At 37.8% G+C, this 23,561-nt stretch overlaps 1 protein-coding gene across 6 annotated transcripts in view; it reads right to left on the reverse strand.

Annotated features, from left to right (window-relative positions):
* Positions 1-23,561, reverse strand: part of PCNX1 (pecanex 1) — a 177,889-nt gene that overhangs the window by 129,348 nt on the left and 24,980 nt on the right. For all 6 annotated transcript variants that reach the window (XR_009695070.1, XM_061156770.1, XM_061156771.1 and 3 more), the window contains exons 2-5: positions 19,517-19,725; positions 7,311-7,416; positions 897-942; positions 1-90 (exon numbers count right to left, since the gene is read on the reverse strand). Coding sequence is in view for 5 of the 6 variants with exons in the window: in XM_061156770.1 (XP_061012753.1) it covers positions 1-90; positions 897-942; positions 7,311-7,416; positions 19,517-19,725 (451 nt within the window). In the remaining variant the exon portion in view is untranslated. The remainder of the gene's footprint in view (positions 91-896; positions 943-7,310; positions 7,417-19,516; positions 19,726-23,561) is intronic.

Below are 23,561 nucleotides of genomic sequence, written 5' to 3' on the forward strand. Positions count from 1 at the left end.
CTTGTTCTTCACTTCCCTCCTTACAAAGACTAGAGCTCTGGCCCAGACTTAAACTGATATCATCAGAAGTCTTAGCGGTGTCTGTATCTCCTACAAAGTTAAGAGAAATCCAAGACGACATTATATTAAAAGTAAAAGCTGTACAGGGGGCATAACAAGGAAGGACATAAGAGAGTGTAGTAGATATTTACAAACTAAAGCAGTTTTTCTATCAAGGGTTACAATAAAAGAAGCATTAAACTGATAGGAAGAATCATGAACTGTCAGATCACATATGCTATAAACCAAATATGGAAAGGCCTCATAATACTAGTTAATACAACTATTTCTTTCAAAAGAAGTTTTAAAAATGAAATGCAAATTATGTAATAACTTGAAACAACTTAAAAGTCCCTCCCAGGAAAAATTAGAGATTTATAAAATTACAGGGCAAAAATAATAATGAATTTATTTGACATAGATGTATTGAATAAATGAGATTTACATGATGTATTGGAAAAAAATTTTTTTTCGTGTCTTATCTGTGCCTAATTTAAAGGTTTCACATTAAATTCGTTTTCTATGAACCCCACTAAAACCCATGAAAGCATCTGCCCTCAAGGCAAAGAAGTCTGTTAAAGATCAAAATGCACAATTCATACAGTGTAATCCAAGTGGTTAAAACACTGTTATGAAATTTGGATGATAAAAGTGAAAGTGAAAGTCACTCAGTCATGTTGAAAAGGGACCACAATTTAAATCAAGCAATCTTTAATACGATATATAATTTTATCCACAAAATAATTTCAAGAATGATTTTTCATTACATATAAATACATGAGACAATTAATTATCTTTATTACGACCAAAAAAGAAATGGGAAGTCAGAGGTAATGTTCAGGGGAGACCACACCCACCTTTAATAGTTGCTGCTGTTCCAAGACGAGAGGAGCCAGATCCAATCTGAAAACATGACATGAAGTAAACACGATGCTAGCTACGCCATCAGCATAGACTAGCAAGATTATCAAATGAAATTATATTATCAAAACAAGGTATCAGTCACTTTCAGCAAAAGGCCACGATATATCAGAGCCACACTCTGCTGCAGCGGGCGAGGCTCGCCCAGCACACACACGCCAGGAGACTGAATCCCTGCACGCTCGGGGCTGATGGATCCCGGGGAGAGCCTCCATCTCAGACAGTCTGGGTCAAACCACCACTGTCCGTTTTATACTGCATCATAACATGCTCCAGTTGTAAACAGAGCAAAACTAGATGCCAAGTCTACCTGAAATAAATGTGGACTTATCAGGGATTATAAAAAGAAAGTCTGGAGGATAAAACATAGTAACAAAGAGAAACCTAAATCTTCCTGTCAAACTGTTAGCGCATCAATATGTACTTTCCTGAGATTCAGGCAGGAAGTTCTTTGTAGGCTGCTATAATGCAATTTAAAAAAATACTAATAAGAAACACTAAGGCATTTAAGAAAAAGGAACTTTTAGCACAAACTCTATAAACAGAACACTATTATAAATCTGTGGAGTTTTTAGGGCTTATACTCAAGATGGTATACAATTTCCCTAAAATTTTATAACCATCATGTATTATACTATCATAACAATCATATAAACAAATACCACAAACTCCATGAACACATTAAGGAAACCAAATATAACAACATGACAGTTACTAAATCAACAAGTCTGAGTAGTTCTTGTTATAACCTGTTTTCAAGGGATTCAATACAGAACAGTCGAGCAAATTTTTTTTTTCCAGTCAAGCAAATTTAATATCTTTATACTAAAACCAAGAACATTCACAGAATACTTGCATTTTGCCAAATCTTTCCCTTCAACTGATTCAACTGAAGAGAAGTATACAATGAGAAATTTGGTAAAAGTATAGCTAATAGTGACTTTAAAGGGGCATGAGGGACTTCCTTGGTCTGGATGGCAATTAAATGGGTGTACACATTATGTAAAAACGTACTGAGCTGTACACTTAATATGCATACACTACACATATGAAAGCTATATGTCAGTGAAAAACAGCAAAAATAAGCATATGCATATAGGTTAAAACTACTAATAAGCAGTACAGACCCAAAAAAATGAGCTTTGCAATATTTTTGAACAGTTTATTAAGTTTGATTCTCCTGCTTTTTCCTGATATCTGCTTTCAATTAGTCACAAAAAGCACTGCAATAGGGAGAGAAAGGCCCCAAAAGCATTTTATTGCAAAAAGAGTTTCATTCTAAAAACACCTGCTAAATAAATAAGTTAAAAAACCAACAAGTTATTTTTCTACTAGAATAATAAACACGTAACTTCCTAGACAGCTTACAAACAAGTAAGCAAACCAGAAAGCGCCCTTTCGTGGCATCCCGCTAAGAATTCAAACTTTAAAAACAGAAAAGGTTTCTGAATGTGCATACAGTAGTCATTTGCTCACAACCTCAGTGCTTCCTTTTCCTCCTTAACAAGCTTCTCATTTTGTTCAAATGTTGGACACATATCTTTTGATTTATGAAGAGAGGACCCAGACTCTAATCTAGGTGTGTGCCCTCGTTCTGGTCAATGAATGTATGGGAGAGTCTATTGGAAGGCTCTGGGGAAAGACCTCCCTGTGTCTGAGACAATGATGACCAAGGACAGACAACTCTGCCCCAGACTGTCACCTGCTTCTTCACGTTTCAACAGGATCATAACTGAAGCTGCTCTGCTCATTCTGCAACTCTGAGAGAAAGCCAAAAGGCCTAGGGAAATTCCAACCCAGAGCCCTGATAATGTTTAGCTGCTGAACAAATGCTATACAACCAGCGCCAAATGTAGGTGACAAACTCCTATTTCTTTAAGTCACTTAATTAGTTGAGTTCTATTACTTGGTGACAAAAGCAATCTTAACAGATACAATGTGTGGTTATATTTTTATCCTTCATGCTTTTCTGAATTGCTTCAAGCTTATCCCCCCAAATATAATGGGGTTGTTACTGTTCACATGTGACACTAAGGGACTGAAAATATAAACCACAGTACATACAAATAAAAGAATGCAATGCAGTTTTCAAAATGTTCACTGCTGGAAACACGTAATAGTATTAACATTCACGGTACAGTCAGTGAAGAGAGTCAAATGCCAAAGAGGAAGCACACTAAAATCTCTGTTTAAAAACTTTTTTTTTTATTATGACATTATAGATGATTTTATTTTCTTCTTGCTGCTTTCCTTCATCTGCTAACTTTCTAAAAATAAACACATTTTGAAAAGGAAAAAATTAAGAAAAAAATGATATCTGCATACACTTAGAGGTGAAGTTTTCCTTAATAGATCTGCACAAACTAAAATGCTCCAGTGTTTCTTCTCTTTGAGAAGGACCAAAGGAAAGCCCAGATACAATGCTGAATATCAGAGAACAAAAATTACTTCCAACTAAAGGCAATCAGGCAAGGCCACCTCCTCCATGAAACCTTGCCGTCTCTCTAACTGGAAACATTTATTTTCTCCTCGGAAATCATCAGTCCTTTTTCGGTACCATTCCTATGGCAACTATTACTTTGCACCTTTTACTTATATTTCCTTGGTAATATACCATAACTTCAGTTACTTATAGATATCTACTATGAAATTGAAATGGCAACCCACTCCAATATTTTTGCCTGGAAAAGCCCATGGACAGAAGAGCCTGGTGGGCTACAGTTCATGTGGTCGCAAAGAGTTGGACACAACTGAGCATGCATGAAATTGAAAACTCTTAAAAAAAAAAAAAAAAAAGAAATTGCAAACTCTTTGAGGGTAAGATATGGAGAGGGTAAGACCCACTCCACAACCCAGACAAGCAAAATGCCTTAAATACTATCAGGCACTAAAATACTTTAAGGAAGGTAACTGACAGAAAGAGAGGAATATAAGAGACAGTTTTAAAAAATGGGGGGGGGGGGGTGGTAGGGAAATGGAGAATAGAAGATGGAAAGGAGAAGGGTAGCATTGGCATGAAGGAAAGAATGGTACCAATGACATGATAGTGCCCCAGTGTTCAAGGAGTTCACTGTCTAGGACTGAAGACATTTATAAACAACTATGATAGCATGTAGTAGGAGCTATATAATAAAACATGTACAAGAAACATGGTATCTTTGTAATGATATCATCTCTACCAATATACAAAAAGTCCAACTTACTTCCTTATTTTAGCCTTCCTAAGGGATAACAATAATTACGTCAATAATTTCTTTTGTCATAAACAGTATAAAACTAAAACACCAAAATCCAAGTAGCACAATAGCTTCTGACATCTGCCCTTTTTAATACAAGAGTTAATATTTTAAGGAAAACCAAATCAGTCAGATGTGCTATGCATTTAGGTGTAGACATGAGTTAACTATATTCAAGATGGGACTCCCTCCCTAAAACAAGTAGGGCTGAGACAGGATAGGGGCAGGACACAAGCTTTAAAAGAATGACATAGCCCAAGGAAATTACATAAAATGATTAGAACCAAGTAGGTCCAAAATAGCCTACTTCTCTTAGACCTTGGGCCTTAGTATACACTCATCGAAATACATCAGCAAGGGAAGAAGGAGAGGGTGAAAAGAATTGGGAGACTGGGATGACACATATATACTACCACGTGTACAACAAATAGCTAGTGGGAACCCCTTCATGAGTCTCAGCCTTGTCGTGGCAAAGCGACTTGCATAACTCAATGGAGCTACTGAGTCACGCCGCTGTGCGGGACCGCCCAAGACGGATGGGTCGTATTGAAGAGTTCAGACAAAATGTGATCCACTGGAGGAAATGGCAAAGCACTCCAGTATTCTTGCCTTGAGAATCCCATGAACACTATGATAAGGCAAAAAGATATGACACCAGAAGCTGAGCCCCGCTAGGTGGGAAGGTGTCCAATATGCTAATGGGGAATAGTGGGGAGGCAATCACTAATAGCTCCAGAAAGAATGAAGCGGCTGGGCCAAAGCAGAAACGACGCTCAGATGTGGATGTGTCTGTAAAAGTGAAGTCCAATGCTGTAAAGAACCATATGCATAGGAATCTGAAATGTTAGGTCCACGAATCAAGGTAGATTGGATGTAGCCAAGCAGGAGATGGCAAGAGTGAACATCAACATCTTAGGAATCAGTGAACTAAAATGGATGGGAATGGGTGAATTTAATTCAGTTGACACTATATTTACTACTGTGGGCAAGAATCCCTAAGAAATGAAGTAGCCCTCTCACAGTTGACAAGAGTCTGAAATGCAGGACTTGGGTGCAATCTCAAAAACAAGGGAATGATTTCAGTTCATTTCCAAGGCAAATCATTCAACATCACAGTAATCCAAGTCTATACCCCAACCACTAATGTCAAAGAAGCTGAAGGTGACCACTTCTATGAAGACCTACAAGACCTTCTAGAACTAACATCAAAAAAAGATGTCCTTTTCATCACAGGTGATTGGGATGCAAAAGTAGGAAATCAAGAGAAACACGGAATAAGGCAAGTTTGGCCATGAAGTACAAAATGAAGCAAGACAAAGGTTAATAAGAGTTTTTTCCAATAATCACGTACAGATGTGAGAGTTGGAACATAAAGAAGGCTGAGCACTGAAGAACTGATGCTTTTGAACTGTGGTGCTGTTTAAGACTCTTGAGATTCCCTTGGACAGCAAGATCAAACCAGTCAATTCTAAATGAAATCAACCCTGAATATTCATTGGAAGGACTGATGCTGAAGCTCCAATACCTTGGTCACCTGCTGCAAACAGTAGACTCATTGAAAAACACCCTGATGCTGGGAGATTGAAGGCAAAAGGAGAAGTGGGCGGCAGAGGATGAGATGGTTAGATAGCATCACCAACTCACTGGACGTGAACTTGAGCAAGCTCCAAGAGGTAATGGAAGACAGAGGAGCCTGGCGTGCTGCAGTCCATGGGGTCACAAAGAGTCAGACACGACTTAGTGACTGAACAACAACAGCGGGAACCTGCTCTATCGCACACGGAGCTCAGCTCAGTGCTCTGTGATGACCGACAGGGGTGGGGTGAGTTGGGGGGGGGGGGGAGTCCAAGAAGAAGGGGATATATGTACATATATAGCTGATTCACTTTGTTTTACAGCAGACACTAATACAATAATATAAAGCTATTATACTTCAGTTAAAAAAACACAGCAGCAAGCTAATGACACACCCACAGGTGCCAGGACAGTTTCAAGGCTGATCATAAAGGTCAAATATTAGGCAGTGGCCCAATTCCTGGAAATTCCCACCCACTCCCCAAAATGGCTGGAATACTCCTCCTACTCATTAGCCTATGAAACTGGGACTTCCCTGGTGGCTCAGACGGTAAACTGTCTGTCTATAATGCGGGAGACCTGGGTTTGATCCCTGGGTTGGGAAGATCCCTTGGAGAAGGAAAAGGCAACCCATTCTATTACTCTTGCCTGGAAAATCCCATGACTGGAGGAACCTGGTAGGCTACAGTCCATGGGGTCACAAAGAGTTGGACACGACTGAGCGACTTCACCATCACTACAGGGTTAAGTGATAGGAAACTAGTTTACCCTCTAAAACCTGACAACACCATCCCCGGACTTCTCTTACCCTCTGAGATGACCCACACTCTATCTGTGGTGTGTGCTTCCTGCCTCAGTAACCCCTCTTTCGCTTTACTATGGCACCTCTTGAATTCTTTCCTGTGTGAAGCCAAGAACCCACACTTGGCAACTGCACCAGGGACTCGGATGTGACCTGGGATGTGACCATCCTCTCGTGTCCCACTCTCTTTCCTGCAACAGGGCAAGTCTAATGGACACAGTGCCAAGAGTATAGTTACCAAAGATGGTCAGCCACTGCTGTCCTTTCCTCAGCCCTACCAAAAAAGAAGTAAAAGGTGTGGCTGTTCAAAAGTCTGTTGCAAAATCGTAGGCTTACTCCCCAGGGTAATCTGCCAATATCTGTCAGTAAGAAAGTGCAGGTTTAATTAAGAATACAAAAAGTGCAGCCATGTTAAGAACTAAGCCATTTCATTCCACAAAAAGAGATTGAGATGTTGCCAATACAGACACTGTGAAGGTAAATAAGTACAAGTTCCCAAGGGCATCCACCACAACTATCTTGATCAAAACTACCCCAGGCAATGAGCATGTGGTACGTGCTCAGCAACAAAGTACTTAATTAATGTGAAAATTCTGTGTAATAGTAATAAACAATGATCAGTAAACAAATCAAAAATTTATCAGCAAGATAAACCCAAACATCAACTGACTGTAACAGACAAGAGACCACCATCAGGAGGAAAGAAAAAAGCAAAACAGAACAGCACAGGTTCCTACCTGGTTGCTTGGATCCAAGCCAGCATAAGAATTTCTTGAACTACAACCAACTGGGGGTGTGGCCTCTCGAATGAACTCAGCCATTTCAATCCCCCCACCAGGATCACTGTGGGGAAAAAAAAGAGAAAAAGACAGTGTCCTTATTCTGACACCAATTGTTTTCTTTTAGTTTGTTTTTTAAGTTATATTTTTTTTTCTGTAAAACTAAGAGGTTCATGTATTTAACAGAGCAAATAGAAAAAAATTATTCTTCCTGTGTAAGTCCAATAATTTGAATTATTTTATAACCATGTCACTATTCCAAAATATTTAGAACTCTCTCCCAATCTGTCTACATCCACTCAGTATTAGAAACTGGTTGATTATAATTGTACCATACTAAATATAGCATGCACTTTATGATATATGCCATAAAACCACTGTAGCAAAGAGATGATTTGCCTTTTGTTTCCCAATGGCAAAGAGACATTGGTCAGAAGGTAATGAGATCTTACACAACCTGTTTTCTCCAAGAGTATAGTCTAAGCTGATTAACACAATAAAGAACATGCATGAGAACGATGATTCTGGTCAAGCTATTTGTATCTGTACTTCTAAAGTTAACAGAATTTAACTGAGACACTAACTTGTTTTACAGAATTGGAAACCTAAGATTTTAGATTTGTATATGTTGAGTTGGAAGGCACAAGTTTAAAAAACTGAAATGATGCTATGTAGTAAAAACAGGCATTAGAAAGACATAAGAGTAAAATTACTAAGTTCAAATAACTGAGAAGTCCACTTAAAGTACTTAAAAGATAATGGCATCCCAAAATAAGGAAAAAAGACCATGATAAATTTCAAAACACTTAAGACAATTTTATAATAAGGTTCCTCTAGAACAAACTTTTAGAATAATTCAGGCCAGAAGTTATCATAATCCTATCTTTTGCCCCAAGTTTTTTATTCATTCTACCTGATGTACAGTCTATGAATTTTTTTTAGCTATCATTACCAAGGATAATGGACTTCCCTGGTAGCTCAGACAGTAAAGTGTCTGCCTACAATGCAGGATACCCGGGTTCAATCACTGGGTTGGGAAGATCCTCTGGAGAAGGAAATGGCAATCCACTCCAGTACTCCTGCTTGGAAAATCCCATGGATAGAGGAGCCTGGTAGGCTACAGTTCATGGGGTCGCAAAGAGTTGGGCACAACTGAGCAACATCACTTGCACCAAGGATAAAAGCTCTAATATATATGCTGAACATTATTGTGGACATAGGTTATTTTACCATTTGGCATCTAATTCAACCTCCTTGTTAACAAAAAGAAAAAGCAATTCCAAATTCTTCTGGTGAATCACCTCAACCCAAGCTCTCATATGGCTGAGGTAATGCTGACCCCACTCTCAGGGCTAGGGGGGAAGCTCTACTGGACAAAGTCAATCAGCATATCCCAATCTCTTGGTCTAAACAATTAGTAATTCTAGAATAAGCACATGACCCAACTCAGGTCAGAAGCACTTTACTATTGAGAGAAGAAACTTCTTTGTATCTGCTTGTCTTAAACACTGAGAAGAAGAGTCACGGAGCTGCTGTAGCCATTTTATAACTGTAGGGGAGAACCTGTCTAAGAAACCAACTAAAAGAAAAGCACAGCCTCGTAAAAGGAACAAGAGTCATGAAGTTACTTGAAATTCTGCACACTGTCACATCTGATGACACCCCTTAAACAGAGACTTTTCACTATTGTGAGCCACAAATTACCTTAACCCCGTTTAGGTGGGGTATTTCATCAACTGTAATCAAAAGATACAGGCAAACCTGCTTACAAGTACACCTTCCATTTATGCATTTATCACTACAGCTATTTGCATTCTAGTGTGTTTTTTTAAATTAATGGTCTAATAATCATCACGTCCCTGTTCGCTTACTGGGTCCCTACGTTTAGGCCACTGACTGCAGTTGGCTAACTAATGTCCAACAATGGAAATCAGCTTGCTAACTTGTTGTTAGCCGCTCAGTCGTGTCCAACTCTTTGCAACCCCATGAAGTGTAGCCTGCCAGGCTCCTCTGTCCATGGGATTCCCCAGGCAAGAATACTGGAGTGGGTTGCCATTTCCTTCTCCAGGGGATCTTCCCAACCCAGGGACTGAACCTGGGTCTTCTGAATTGCAGGCAGATTCTTTACCATTTGAGTTATCCATCTATAAAAACAAGATATAATGGAACTCAGTTATGAATATGAGGGCAGACTCCACATACAAATGTCCATGTGTGAGAAAACTGGAATATGTTCAAGTGTGCTGGCCATTTGATGTTAAGTCACACAGGCTATCTAGGCCAGAATGAGAAATACTTCTCTAATCTGGCAAAATCTTAAGTGTGGATGTACAAGCAGTTATCACCCATTGAACGAGTGATGAGTGATAACCAGCAATATTACTGCTAAACTCCACTGGAAAGCATCCTCTAATTCAGACTGCAAAGAATCAGAAGATGGTGAGCAAGGTGAAAACCAAGGAATAGAATGTTCAATACCACAGAAAGGACAGACGGCTCTCATCTTCCCTAGTACCTGTGCATCAGCTGTAATGATACGTAATTCACATATCATACACTGAAACTGTGCAATTTGATGATTTTTAATATATTCATAAAGTGAATGTGGTGAGGTGAGGCATCCATCACGACAGTCAATTTTAAAACATTTTTATCATCTCAAATGCAAACCCATTTAGCTATTAACTCACCTCCCTCCTCCCATCAGCCCTCAGCAACCTTTTGTAACTGGCTTCTTTTACTTAGCACAATGGTTTCAAGGTTCATACATGTAGTAGTATGTATCAGTGCTTTATATCTTTCTATGGCCAAATATTCCATTGTAAAGATAGAACACATTTTGTTTATTCAATCATCAGTTGATGAACAATCTTTCTTAATTTTATGAATCACTTCTGAGAGCAAGTTCAAATGATTACAATTAGAACATAAAATAACAAAGCAAAATTTACTAAATATTTAATATATTCTAGTCACAGGGGCACATGTTTTATTTGCATTTTCTCATGAAACATTCCCCTAAAATCTATGCCATAAACACTATCATCCTCATTACACAGATGAAAAAACTGCAAAATGAAAGGTGTAAAAACTTGTCTAAGTTCTCAGAGGAGTACACAACGTAAGCCAAGTCACTGGTATATGGAATTCAGGTGGGAAGGGAGGACACGAATAACACTTACTCAGCACTCTACAGTGTGTTATCATATCTGTTCTTTCTGCTTTTCTTCCTTATACACGAGAATGTAGGTACTCATAACCAGTAAGGACTGATAGTAAGATTTGAACACCAGGTCTAAGCCTAAAGGCCACAGCCTAAGATATCAATAATGCCTTTTAACAAATAGGCACTGAAGTTCTCTTTCCAGTTCAAAACCAAAAATAAACTCCATTATCTAGAGAACCTTTCTTAACATCAACACGATTGACATTTTGGGCCACATATTCTCAGCTGCTGGGGACCATCTTGTGCATTGTTAGGATGATTAGCAGCATCCCTGACTTCTATCCACCAGATGCTGGTAGCATTTCTCCCTGTGATAACCAGAAGTGTCTCCAAATACTGCCAAGTATCTCCTGTGGGGGACGTCATCTCCAGTGGAGAAAAAATAATCTAGATCTAATGCTCAATGGTCAACACTGAGTAGGAGGTACTTAGGGAGAAAAAAAGATGAAAGAAAAAACAAATAGTTCTTTTTATAGGAAAAAACTAAATCCTCTTGCAAACTTGCTGTACCTTTCTCTTCTCTACAAATTAAGAAGCAGAAGTTTTAGTCAGTTATCAGTGTCCTAATATATAAATTGAGTAAGAATTTTCTTTACTATTCTTACTTTCTTTCTTTACTAGTAAGGCCTGTAGATTTTCGGCAATGGTGATTTCAGCACATACCTGGAAAGTAAGTAGTTTACAATTCCCACAGAAGCAAAGTGGTCTACTGCGGTAAGCTGTAGACCAAACTGACCAAATTCAGGGAATCACTACCTTTATGATTTTATTTCCTCTCATCTGTTTAGAAAAAAAAAACAGGTACAGAGGAAAGAGGTCTAATCTTTCCCCTGTAGATTAGAAAGTAGAAAGGGTCTAATCTGAATTATAAAGAAGATGTCACAAATCAATTTGTTGATAATTAATATCATTAACAGCTCAGGCTCTAACTAGAACTTCACAGTACCACCTCAGTACTAAATTTACAAATCTAAATCAAGACCACAAGGATGTTCATAAAAGCATGAATAGATAAAAACCAAGTCCCTAAACAGAATAAATCTTCAGAAAATTTAACCTAAAACTCACCTGCGTATATTTTAAATGGATCCTTAATTTACAATATTGCAAGCATCACTGCACGAGAAACAGAAAAAAGATATGTTCTGTCTTCACATATTCATATTCTAAAATTCAACATGCTAATTTCCTCTCCTGAAATGTTAAAAATGTAATACATATATAAATGACGTTGACTCATTCTTTTAAGATCAAGATTTAAGATCATTATTTCTGAGCTGCCACACCACAGCCAATGGCAACCAGAAGCAGAAGCAGTCAGTCCTACTACATTTGTTCATCCATGCTACAAACCAACAGCTCTAATGTACCAAGCATAGTGATAGGCTCTGACAATAAGTGTAGTTGTCTTCCTGTTCATTTCTGTTCCTCAGAACAGAGATTTGTAAGTGGGAGAGTGAGGGAAAGGACATGTCAAAAGCAAATTCTGCAACAAAGATCTTATTTAATGGTGACACTTAAAGACACTCTCTTTAAGATTAAAGAAAGACAAAGATGTACACCAATACTATTTCAATTTAACTATGTGTTAGAAGTTATAGCCAATGAAAAGTTAAACAAGAATAAGGCACAGAGAGGAAGAAATAGAATTGCCATCATTTGCAGCAAATCAAGAAATAACCTACAAAATTTTACCATTAATAAGGGAGCTTAATAAGGTTGCTAGAAACAAAGTAAACTGCTACATTTAAAGGGACAAAAACAAAAAGTAATTAGAAAAAGTTGATAGAATTTAATAAAAACTATGAAAACCTTTTAATGGAGAAATGATAAATCTTTACTGAAAGACATTAAAGAAGATTAAGTAAATGGAAAGATTCAATAGTGTAAGGATATAGATTCTCAGCAGAGGAATCTACATATCCAATGTAATTCTAATAAAAACTCTTAAGTCCTTGTAGACTTTGCCTAGCAGACTCTAAAGTTTGTATCAAAGATCAAGAGTAGCAAAGTCACTCTTGGAAAAAAAAAAAAAAAGTACAAGGTTTGCCCCACTAGGTATCAAAAGTCATGTTACAAAGCTATAGCAATTATGATTGTGTACTAACTACATAGGCATAAACTGTATTAACAGAAGAGAATAGAGCCCAGAAACATACCCACCATTTGTGAAAACAAGTTATGATAAAGTGAGTACCACAGGTCAAAAAGGAAAAGACAGTCTTATAACAAATACTGATTAAGCCAATTATATATACAGAAAAACAAATCCTAAATCCATACCTGAGAACAGATCATAATCATTTCTCCTACAACTGAAATGTGAAAACAAAAGTAACATGGAACTTTAAAAAAACAATCTTTGAGAGTATCTTTTTGATATCTGTGTAGAAAATAATTTCTTAAATAAGATACAGAAACGCTAATTACCAAAAAAAAACAATAAACTATAAATTTAAGAAATGTATGATAATTATATGGAGAAGGCAATGGCACCCTACTCCAGGATTCTTGCCTGGAGAATCCCAGGGACAGAGGAGCCTGGTGGGCTGCCGTCTACGGGGTTGCACAGAGTCGGACACGACTGAAGCGACTTAGCAGCAGCAGCATAATAATCATAAGAAATCTTAAGCAAAATGACAAGCTATAAACTGGAAAAAGACATCTGTAATGTATATAACCAACAAAGGAGTAATATAATTAATATATATTTTTTTAATTAATTTATCTTTAATTGAAGGATGATTACAATATTGTATTGGTTTCTGCCATACATCAACATGAATCATCCATAGGTAGACATATGTCCCCTCTCTCTTAAATCCCTTCTTCTTAACGAAAAAAGAGAACTCCAAAGAAAAATGAAACAAGAAATAAACAGGCACTGGAAAGAACAGAAAGCTTAAATGGACCATGTATGTGAGGTAAGATGCTCTGCCTCATTAGTAATCAGAAAGGTTAACTATTGATAGAAGTCAAAATAAGACACATCTCACACTCAGTGTCAGACTTTATTTTTTGGGGCTCCAAAAATCACTGCAAATGGTGATTGCAGCCATGAAATTAAAAGACGCTTACTCCTTGGAAGGAAAGTGATGACCAACCTAGATAGCATATTAAAAAGCAGAGACATTACTTTGCCAACAAAGGTCCATCTGGTCAAGGCTATAGTTTTTCCAGTGGTCATGTATGGATGTGAGAGTTGGACTGTGAAGAAAGCTGAGTGCTGAAAAATTGATGCTTTTGAACTATGGTATTGGAGAAGACTCTTGAGAGTCCCTTGGACTGCAGGGAGATCCAACCAGTCCATCCTGAAGGAGATCAGTCCTGGGTGTTCATTGGAAGGACTGATGTTGAAGCTGAAACTCCAATACTTTGGCCACCTCATGCGAAGAGCTGACTCACTGGAAAAGACCCTGATGCTGGGAGTGGTTGGGGGCAGGAGGAGAAGGGGACGACAGAGGATGAGATGGCTGGATGGCATCACCAACTCAATGGGCATGAATTTGAGTAAACTCCGGGAGTTGGTGATGGACAGGGAGGCCTGGCGTGCTGCGATTCATGGGGTCGCAAAGAGTCGGATACGACTGAGTGACTGAACTGAACTGAACACTCAACTGTAGAGAAGGCAATGGCAACCCACTCCAGTACTCTTGCCTGGAGAATCCCAGGGACAGAGGAGCCCTCTGGGCGGCCGTCTACGGGGTCGCACAGAGTCGGACACAACTGAAGCGACTCAGCAGCAGCAACACTCAACTGTTAAAATGGAAAACTAGTAAAACTTACAAAAACAACAACAAAATCAAATATTGAGGATATGAAATAATAAGAACTTTCACACACTAGTGGTGAAAGTATAAACTGGTATTACTGTTTTGGCAAACAGCTTGGAATTACCTAACAAATTTCACATTTATTAGGTAATTGAAATGTGAAATTGAAATTGAAATGTGAAATAAATAAATTTCACATTTCACTGAATGTGAAAATGCCCTGTGAACCAGCTTACGTATATTAGATATACACATGTGGCCAAGGAAACATATATGATAATGTATTATCTGAGCAAAAAACCTAGAAATAATCTGAATGACTATCAACAGCAAAATGGGTAAACTGTAGTCTACTCCAACAGTGGTAGACTATACAAGAGCAAACACAAATAATAGCTGGAAGCATCAACATGGGTAAGTCTACAAAATATGAAATTCTGCAAAAAAAAAAAAGCCCTTCACAGAGAAATACAAACAATATGACTGTCTTTAGGATGTCTTAGGCAGACAAAATTAAGTAATAATATAGGTTTAGGACTATCTACAAAGACTGTATAACAGTAAACCAAGGGAATTATTAATAAAAAGTTTAAGATAAAGATCACTCCTGAAAGGAAAAGGGTGGAATGAAATGAGAAAGTCTTGTGTTTGTATAATGTCCTATTACTTAAGTTGTGTGGTGGGTAAGTATTCACTCAGTTATTCTCTAAATTATACATATACAATTATCCAGAATTAATCATATACAACGTATCCAGAACTAGTAAAAGGTAGCGATTACTGTTGTTCCATGTATCAGAAATAGTTCTAAGTGCTTTGCACATATGATCTCATTTAGCCTCATAATCCTAAAAGATGATGCTGTGAAAGTGCTGCACTCAATATGTCAGCAAATGTGGAAAATTCAGCAGTGGCCACAGGACTGGAAAAGATCAGTTTTCATTCCAGTTCCAAAGAAAGGCAATGGCAAAGAATGCTCAAACTACTGCACAATTGCACTCATCTCACATGCTGGCAAAGTAATGCTCAAAATTCTCCAAGCCAGGCTTCAGCAATACATGAACCGTGAACTTCCAGATGTTCAAGCTGGTTTTAGAAAAGGCAGAGGAACCAGACATCAAATTGCCAACATTTGCTAGATCATTGAAAAAGCAAGAGAGTTCCAGAAAAACATCTATTTCTGCTTTACTGACTATGTCAAAGCCTTTGACTGTGTGGATCACAATAAACTGTGGAAAATTCTGAAAGAGATAGGCATACCAGACCACCTGACCTGCCTCTTGAGAAACCTGTATGCAGGTCAGGAAGCAACAGTTAGAACTAGACATGGAACAACAGACTGGTTCCAAATAGGAAAAGCAGTATGTCAAGGCTGTATATTGTCACCCTGCTTATTTAACTTATATGCAGAGTACATCATGAGAAACACTGGGCTGGAAGAAGCACAAGCTGGAATCAAGATTGCCGGGAGAAATATCAATAACCTCAGATATGCAGATGACACCACCATTATGGCAGAAAGTGAAGATGAACTAAAAAGCCTCTTGATGAAAGTGAGAGAGGAGAGCGAAAAAGTTGGCTTAAAGCTCAACATTCAGAAAACTAAGATCATGGCATCTGGTTCCATCACTTCATGGCAAATAGATGGGGAAACAGTGGAAACAGTGGCTGACTTTATTGTTGGGGGCTCCAAAATCACTGCAGATGGTGACTGCAGCCATGAAATTAAAAGACGCTCACTCCTTGGAAGGAAAGTTATGACCACTCTAGACAGCATATTAAAAAGCAGAGACATTACTTTGCCAACAAAGGTCCGTCTAGTCAAGGCTATGGTTTTTCTAGTAGTCATGTATGGATGTGAGAGTTGGACTATAAAAGAAAGCTGAGCACAGAAGAATTGATGCTTTTGAACTGTGGTGTTGGAGAAGACTCTTGAGAGTCCCTTGGACTGCAAGGAGATCCAACCAGTCCATCCTGAAGGAGATAAGTCCTGGGTGTTCATTGGAAGGACTGATGCTGAAGCTGAAACTCCAATACTTTGGCGACCTGATGCGAAGAGCTGACTCATCTGAAAAGGCCCTGATGCTGCAAAAGATTGAGGGCGGAGGAGAAGGGAATGACAGAGGATGAGATGGTTGGATGGCATCACCAACTCAATGGACTTGAGTCTGGGTAAACTCCGGGAGTTGGTGATGGACAGCGAGGCCTGGCGAGCTGCGGTTCACGGGGTCACAGAGTCGGACACGACTGAGGGACTGGACTGAACTGAACCCTAGAGATGGTACTATTATTTGTCTCGTCATCCAGATGAGGAAGCCAAGGCATAAAAGCTTAACTCCCCCAAGGTCATACTATCAGGAACTGATTCAAGCCCTTGGCAGATTAAGTGCACAATCTACATTATGTTTGTTTACCCACTAAATGGGGGTATGCATTTCATAACAGAAACAGAATAGACTTAAGTACTATGCAGAATCCACTAAAAAATTTATGCACATACACCATATACATATACAAGGGAGTCCCTTGGACAGCAAGGAGAACAAACCAGTCAATTCTAAAGAAAATCAGTCCTGAATATTCATTGGAAAGACTGATGCTGAAGCTAAGCTCCAGTATTTTGGTCACATGATGTGAACAGCTGACTCATTGGAAAAATCCCTGATGCTGGGAAAGATTAAAGGCAAAAGGAGAAGAGGGCATTAGAGGATGAGATGGCTGGATGGCATCACTGATGCAGTGGACATGAACTTGTGCAAACTCTGGGAGATGGTGAGGGACAGGCAGGTCTGGTGTGCTGCAGTCCATAAAAGAGCCAGACAAGGCTCTGAGTGACTCTACAACGAACACACAACGTCTCTGAGTGAGGCTTTCTATTTTAAAAGCTGAGTTCCCTCCAAATTTAATACAATTATCATCAAAATTCTACTGTGATTTTTCTGAAGGATGAGTAGACAAGGGAACATCTCACAAAAAACTAATCATATGCATGAGAATAACTAAGTAATATTAAAATAGTGAAGAGGGATTCAGACTGCTAAGTATTAAGCATATTAGAAAGCCAGTGTATTATAGGCAAAGAGAGATCACTGGGGCAGAAAACAGAGCCCAGAAATGGACATAATGATGCATTATCCATTCAATGTTGTTGGTCCTAACAAAGCTGAAAAAAAAAGTTAGAAATGTTCTTCAGATTGACTATAAGTTAAAAATAAAAGATAAAATGGTAAAAATACTGAAAGTACACTCAGATGAAAATTTACATAATTTGGGGAAAGAAAAATATCTTACAAAACTTGATATCAAAGACAGAACTAATAAACCTGCATAGAACAGATCATACAAAAATTAACTGTGGCATATAAATACATATATAAAATGCCATAAAGTGAGGAAAAGTATTTGACATAAAAGATGAGTTGATATCCTTCATAAGTATCTTCTCCAAACCAACAGTAAAAAACTAACCACTGATAGAAAAACATACAACTCGCAAAATACCAAATTTAAATGGAAAAACATAAGAAAAATGCCTCCATTTCACTAGTAACCTGAAAACTGAAAAAATTAAACAATGAGATATTTACCAGCTTGTGAAAATACTAAATAATCAGTGCTGCCAAAAGTGGGGGGGAAAAAAAACCCTCCAACTGCTGATCACAATAATTAAAAGGTAAAAATCTTTGGACTTTGGCAATATATATTAAAAAATGGGGCATAGTTTTCAAGTAATTCTACTTCTGCTAAATCATGATAAAAAAAATTTTATTCATTTAAAATTTAAACATCACAGTGATCTAATACTTGAATTTAAATTAGAAAATAACTTAAATAACTAAAAACAAGATAGCTAAATTAAGCTACTGTATACCAACAAAATGGAATACTGTGCAATCATTAACAATACTATCACGGGGGAAAAAAAATACCATCACAGGAAAAAAATGTTTTCACTAATTTGAACTATTTCCTGAGTACCTATTAGTACAAGACACTGTTCAAGAACCTAGGAATAAAATAGTTTGTAAGAAAAACAAGGCACTGCCTTCAAGAAACTTATAAGTGCAAACAAATGATTATGTAAGATTATTTCAGATAGTGATTTGTGCTATGAATAAAATTATCACAAGAGTAAAGTATCTGTTCAACGAACAAATGGGATAATCATGTTAGGATGAAGGAAAATGTAACTGAAAAAGGACAAAGGCTTCAAGTGCACTGGAGATGATGCAGAAATATTGCCCTGTCATAGAAGATGAATACCCCCTTTTAATGGCATTATTTACATCATGATATAATACATTATACTGAGTGGAAACATGGCAGAGTGGTGAAAAGCATGGACTCCAGAGCCTGAATGCCTGGATTATTTGATCCTTCTCACCTTACTTTCCACATCTGTAAGTCAGCAATAATTACAGCATCCATCTCACAGAATTGCTTCTGAGGACTGCATGAGCTTAAAAATGTTGTATGCTCATAAAGCAACAATTGAAGAGTTACAATAGGGATACCTATTATTTCTATAAAGTCACAACCTTTTGACTATAATAACTAAATTCCTCTGGTTGAGGCTGAGCTAACAGTGTAGAATGTGACTGGGAACAGCAGGAAGAATATTTTAGCTGAGACAGGAAAAAAAAGCCTCTAGGAGGGGGTCACCACTACATAGGACATCAGTCAGGCCAAGGTCTAGGGAAGGAACAGCTAAGTTTCTGAGGTGAGAATATAAAATTGAAAAAAACTTATAATAAAGGGAAAACTGCACATTTTAAGTGTCAAGTAAAATATTATCACAGCTTGCTTAAGATGAATACACATTTTATATAAAAGTATATAAGTATATGTACATACATGTAACTACATATATGTATAAGTAAAAAATGCTTTCATTTATGAAGTCATGTTTTATTATTTTTTTAACCTGTTTTCCATTGGCTTTGGTCTTTGGTATGTTTAATTATTATACTGTTATGATTATCATTCAAACACGTTGTTCATTAATAAGGCCAAGGATACTGATTTATCTCCAGATAGTCAGCTTCGCTACTGTCTAACGTGACGATCATCCCTGTCACTGTACTAACAGTGGTTAGGCGAGGTGAACAGAACAGGCATGACACAATAATCACATCACTGGACACAGGCGTCACGGGTTTCCTTACCTCGGGCCATTGCTATCTTTTCTCCGCGTTGAACAGTTGCCTTGCTCAGTTTTGGCTCGCTGATCTGTGAACTCATTTGCGTTCCTATCTACAATCTCTCCAGCATCCAGGGCTCTGTGGAGTCGATAGTTGACCATCTTCAGAACAATGAAAACAGCAGCTATCACAGGACAATAAACTGCTACTATAATCATGGAAGAGGGAAGGGCCTTAAAGAGAAAGAAAAGATAGGCATTTTAAAATCTTTTATACTTTATTCATCTAGAGAAATCTGTAGCTAAAATAACAAACACACATTCTCACACAAAGCAACAATTGTGTTCCTAACACCAAACTACAGAAGTGTAAGACAGCACTAATACAGTACCCACTTGCTACCTATGGCTATCAAGTGCTCGAAATGTGGCTAGCCTGAATTGAGATGTGCACTAAGAATAAAATAACAATGGGTTCTGAAAATGTAGTATGGAAAAAAGGGTGCAAAATATCTCAGTCTTTATACTGATTACTTGTTGAAATATATTTAGATTATATTGGGTTAAATAAAATATATATTGCAGCTACTAGAAAATTTTAAATTACCTACATGGCTCACATTACACGCCCAGTGGACAGCACTGGTATAAATAAAGTTCATGCCAAAAAGCTTATAATCCAAATAGAGAGTTAATGTATCACATTACATAATATGTGAATAAGACAGGGTTGCACTCCAAATATAAATAATCCTTGTTTACGTGCTCCCAGTAACTTTTTTTTATGATATAAACACACTCATTTCCTTGTGCAGCAATGTAAAGACACTATGTTCACTATCTATGCTGAACCTCACTGTCTCTTAAAAAAATAAAAGTTGTTAATAGTTAATCTCACAGATTAACTATGAGAGAAATTATAGAATTGAGGAAAAAAAAAAATCAGGTCTGCCTTTCAAAACAAATAGTTAATCAGAAGGTCATATTTCTCAATATCTCCTTTAATCAGACATTTTTCCTCAAAGTGTTTAGCAATAAATTTGTAACTCGTAATACAACTACCATTCCCCTGAGGCCTTTCTTTGCTGCCCTATGGTAAGTCACAGTTCAATATCCAGCTATAAGAAAAAAACTGAATAACAGTTTTGCTTCCAAGTTCAAAACACTAAATTCATTCAGATTATTCTTTTAAGTCCACGCTCTCTCCTTGTGTGGTTTGGGATCTTTGTTGCCAACTACTAAGGTAGCTGGTGCTTCTACTGAGCTACAACATAAACAATCATTGGTCTATTTGGAGACAAAAACTGAACTTAAATTTTTATTAGCTTTAAAGTTGTCTGCTCTGTCCTTGTGTAACAGAACAGGGAGTAAAAATAAAACAGCAAAAATAAATCTGGCAAATGAAAACAAAAATTAGCAGAATTTCAAAGCAGTATGCCTGGGGATGGGGTGGTGAACCGTAGGTACTAATCCTGTCCTAAACTATAAATTCCATCCATCAATAATATCTGAACCAACTTTCCTTAATACTTTTTCAGATGAAGAAAAACTAGACAGCAATAACAAGGGGATCGCCTTCCTTCCAGAGTCTACCCTCAAATCCATCAGTCCTATGGCTATTTCGCTGCGCACAAACGGTCAACTGGGAGAAGAATTAAGAACCATTTTTCATAGAGCTACAGTGGGACAGTCAATTGGCACTGGGATCTAGCTTTTCTACCGGTACACCTGAAGCTTGGGGGTGCTACCTTTACTTAATCATCCTAATGGAAAATTTCCTTTGGCTTATTCACCAAAAAAAAAGTAAGTACATAAGCTAGTTCCTACGAAGTACAGAATTCAGCTCCCTATCTGCACCACCTTTCACTTCCGGCAGACAGAGGATGCTGGGGGAAAAAGGAAGATGAAGGTCTTAGCAACCAAACATTGTCCATAAACTAGAAAATGACTATTAATCAGAAAGAAAAGGAATTTTTTTGGGGGGGCCACACTGCCCAGGATCTCAGTTTCCAGACCAGAGATTGAACTCAAGCCATAGGAGTCGAAATGTGCAGTCCTAACCACTGGATCTCCAGGAAAATCCCCAAAGGAATTCTTTTTATTTTTATTTCCTCTTTTTAGTCTAAAGATGTATGTATTTTATTACATAGGCAGAACTTTTGCACAAATAAGTGAGGTAGTCACTTCTGAACTTTAGGACAATCCCAGTCATCAAGGCACCCCATGGTAAGTGGGTATGGAGGGAGATGTTTATGAAAGTGTTAGAAGGAACTGGGAAGGAGAACCAGGAAGCAGGAATACTTAGCTGCTTAGTATTTTCAACATACCTATTTATATTAGCTTGCAGTAGGGTTTATCACATTGCCTGTGGAGTCCCCAAAGGAATGTTTTTAACCTGAGAGGTTTCCCACGGAGGCTGCCCCCAAAGGACTCAGAAAGGCCCTCTTATCACAACCACAGCTCAAGGAATTCAGCCCTCTTGCCACAGTCCCCTTCAGGGGGTGGAGGTTAAGGATTCCAGCTAAGTATTTCCTTTCAGAGGATGGGGCTTCAAAAGACAAGAAACTATTCCCATTGTCAAGATTCAGACATGCATGTCCAAAGAAAAAGATCTCAAATGTAATTTTCTATAATTCCAAATACATAGTAAGTCAAATTGATTTCAGCAGGCCATCTGGGAACCTCTCACAAGCTCAGAATATATTTTCCCCAAGGCACTGGCTTACAAATGAACTATTGGAACTTGAGCCTACCCATATTCCTGCACTTCCCTCGAAGCTCAAACGGTAAATAATCTGCCTACAATGCAGAAGGCCTGGGTTCGACTCCTGGGTTGGGAAGATCCCCTGGAAAAGAGAATGGCAAACCCACTCCACTATTCTTGCCTGGAGAATCCCATGGACAGAGAAGCCTGGTGGGCTACAGTCAAAGGGTTGCCAAGAGTCAGACACAACTGAGTGACTAACACATACATGCAAACATATTTCTGCAGAAGTTAGAATTTTCTCCTCCGCCATCTTGGCTCCTCCCCCTATCTACATACTATTTTAATATGAATAGAATTATTAAAAATACTAGATCTTTTTCTGTTTACACTTGCATTTTATATTTATGTCACTCTAAAACATGTACATGTATTTACATTTTTATCTACAGTAGAATGTTCTTAGAAAAAGCAACATTCAAAAATACATATTAACAAGCTGGAAAGAGACCAAAGTAATATACACAGTACCTAAAACCCACCATCAATATACATGTGTTAGGAGTAAAGATAGGCAGCTTAAAACATATACGAGAAGACAGAGCACAAATGTGAAAAATAAGGGAGGGAATTAAAGTCCTAAGAAATAAAAGTAAGGATGTATACTGAGGGACTAAAATTATCTTCCATATTTTATAGGAATTTTTCTATACTTTAAATTTTCCCAGCAAGAAAAGAAAAAGCCTTTAGATGATCTGAATCTGTAAATTGTGGTGAAAATCAATGTCTTTAGTTAAAATGTTATATAAAATATACTTGAGTGCATGCTAAGTTGCTTCAGGCGTGTCCGAATCTTTGTCACCCTGTGGACTGTAGCTCACCAGGCTCTCCTGCCCATGGGATTCTCCAGGCAAGAATACTGAAGTGGGTTGCCATGCCCTCTTCCAGGGGATCTTTCCAACCCAGGGACGGAACCTGCATCTCCTACTTCTCCTGCACTGGCAGGCGGGTTCTTTATCACTCTATTTCTACCCTCCTGTTTCATAAAACAATTTTGTTCAATTCATTTACATATATCTTTAGTTATCTAACTAAAAGCCATCATAAGTTATCTAATATAGGCTGACACAGCACATTATCATCATTTTGGCATATATCATTTAAATTATAACAGTTTTCAATGTGTATGATGTTACTGGAAACTGTGTTTATAACACATACCCATGTGTGTTTTATTAGGACAATTTTTATTCCTTTTCCATTCATCTCATAAATGTATATTCCTATCTCCATAACTGAGTAACATACATTGCTTTATCTTTAATAATTCATTATGGCATTCAAGACTTGCAGTTGCAACAGTTGG

Source organism: Dama dama, chromosome 12 (assembly GCF_033118175.1).
Source record: "Dama dama isolate Ldn47 chromosome 12, ASM3311817v1, whole genome shotgun sequence".
In the NCBI taxonomy this organism is placed as follows: Eukaryota; Metazoa; Chordata; class Mammalia; order Artiodactyla; family Cervidae; genus Dama; species Dama dama.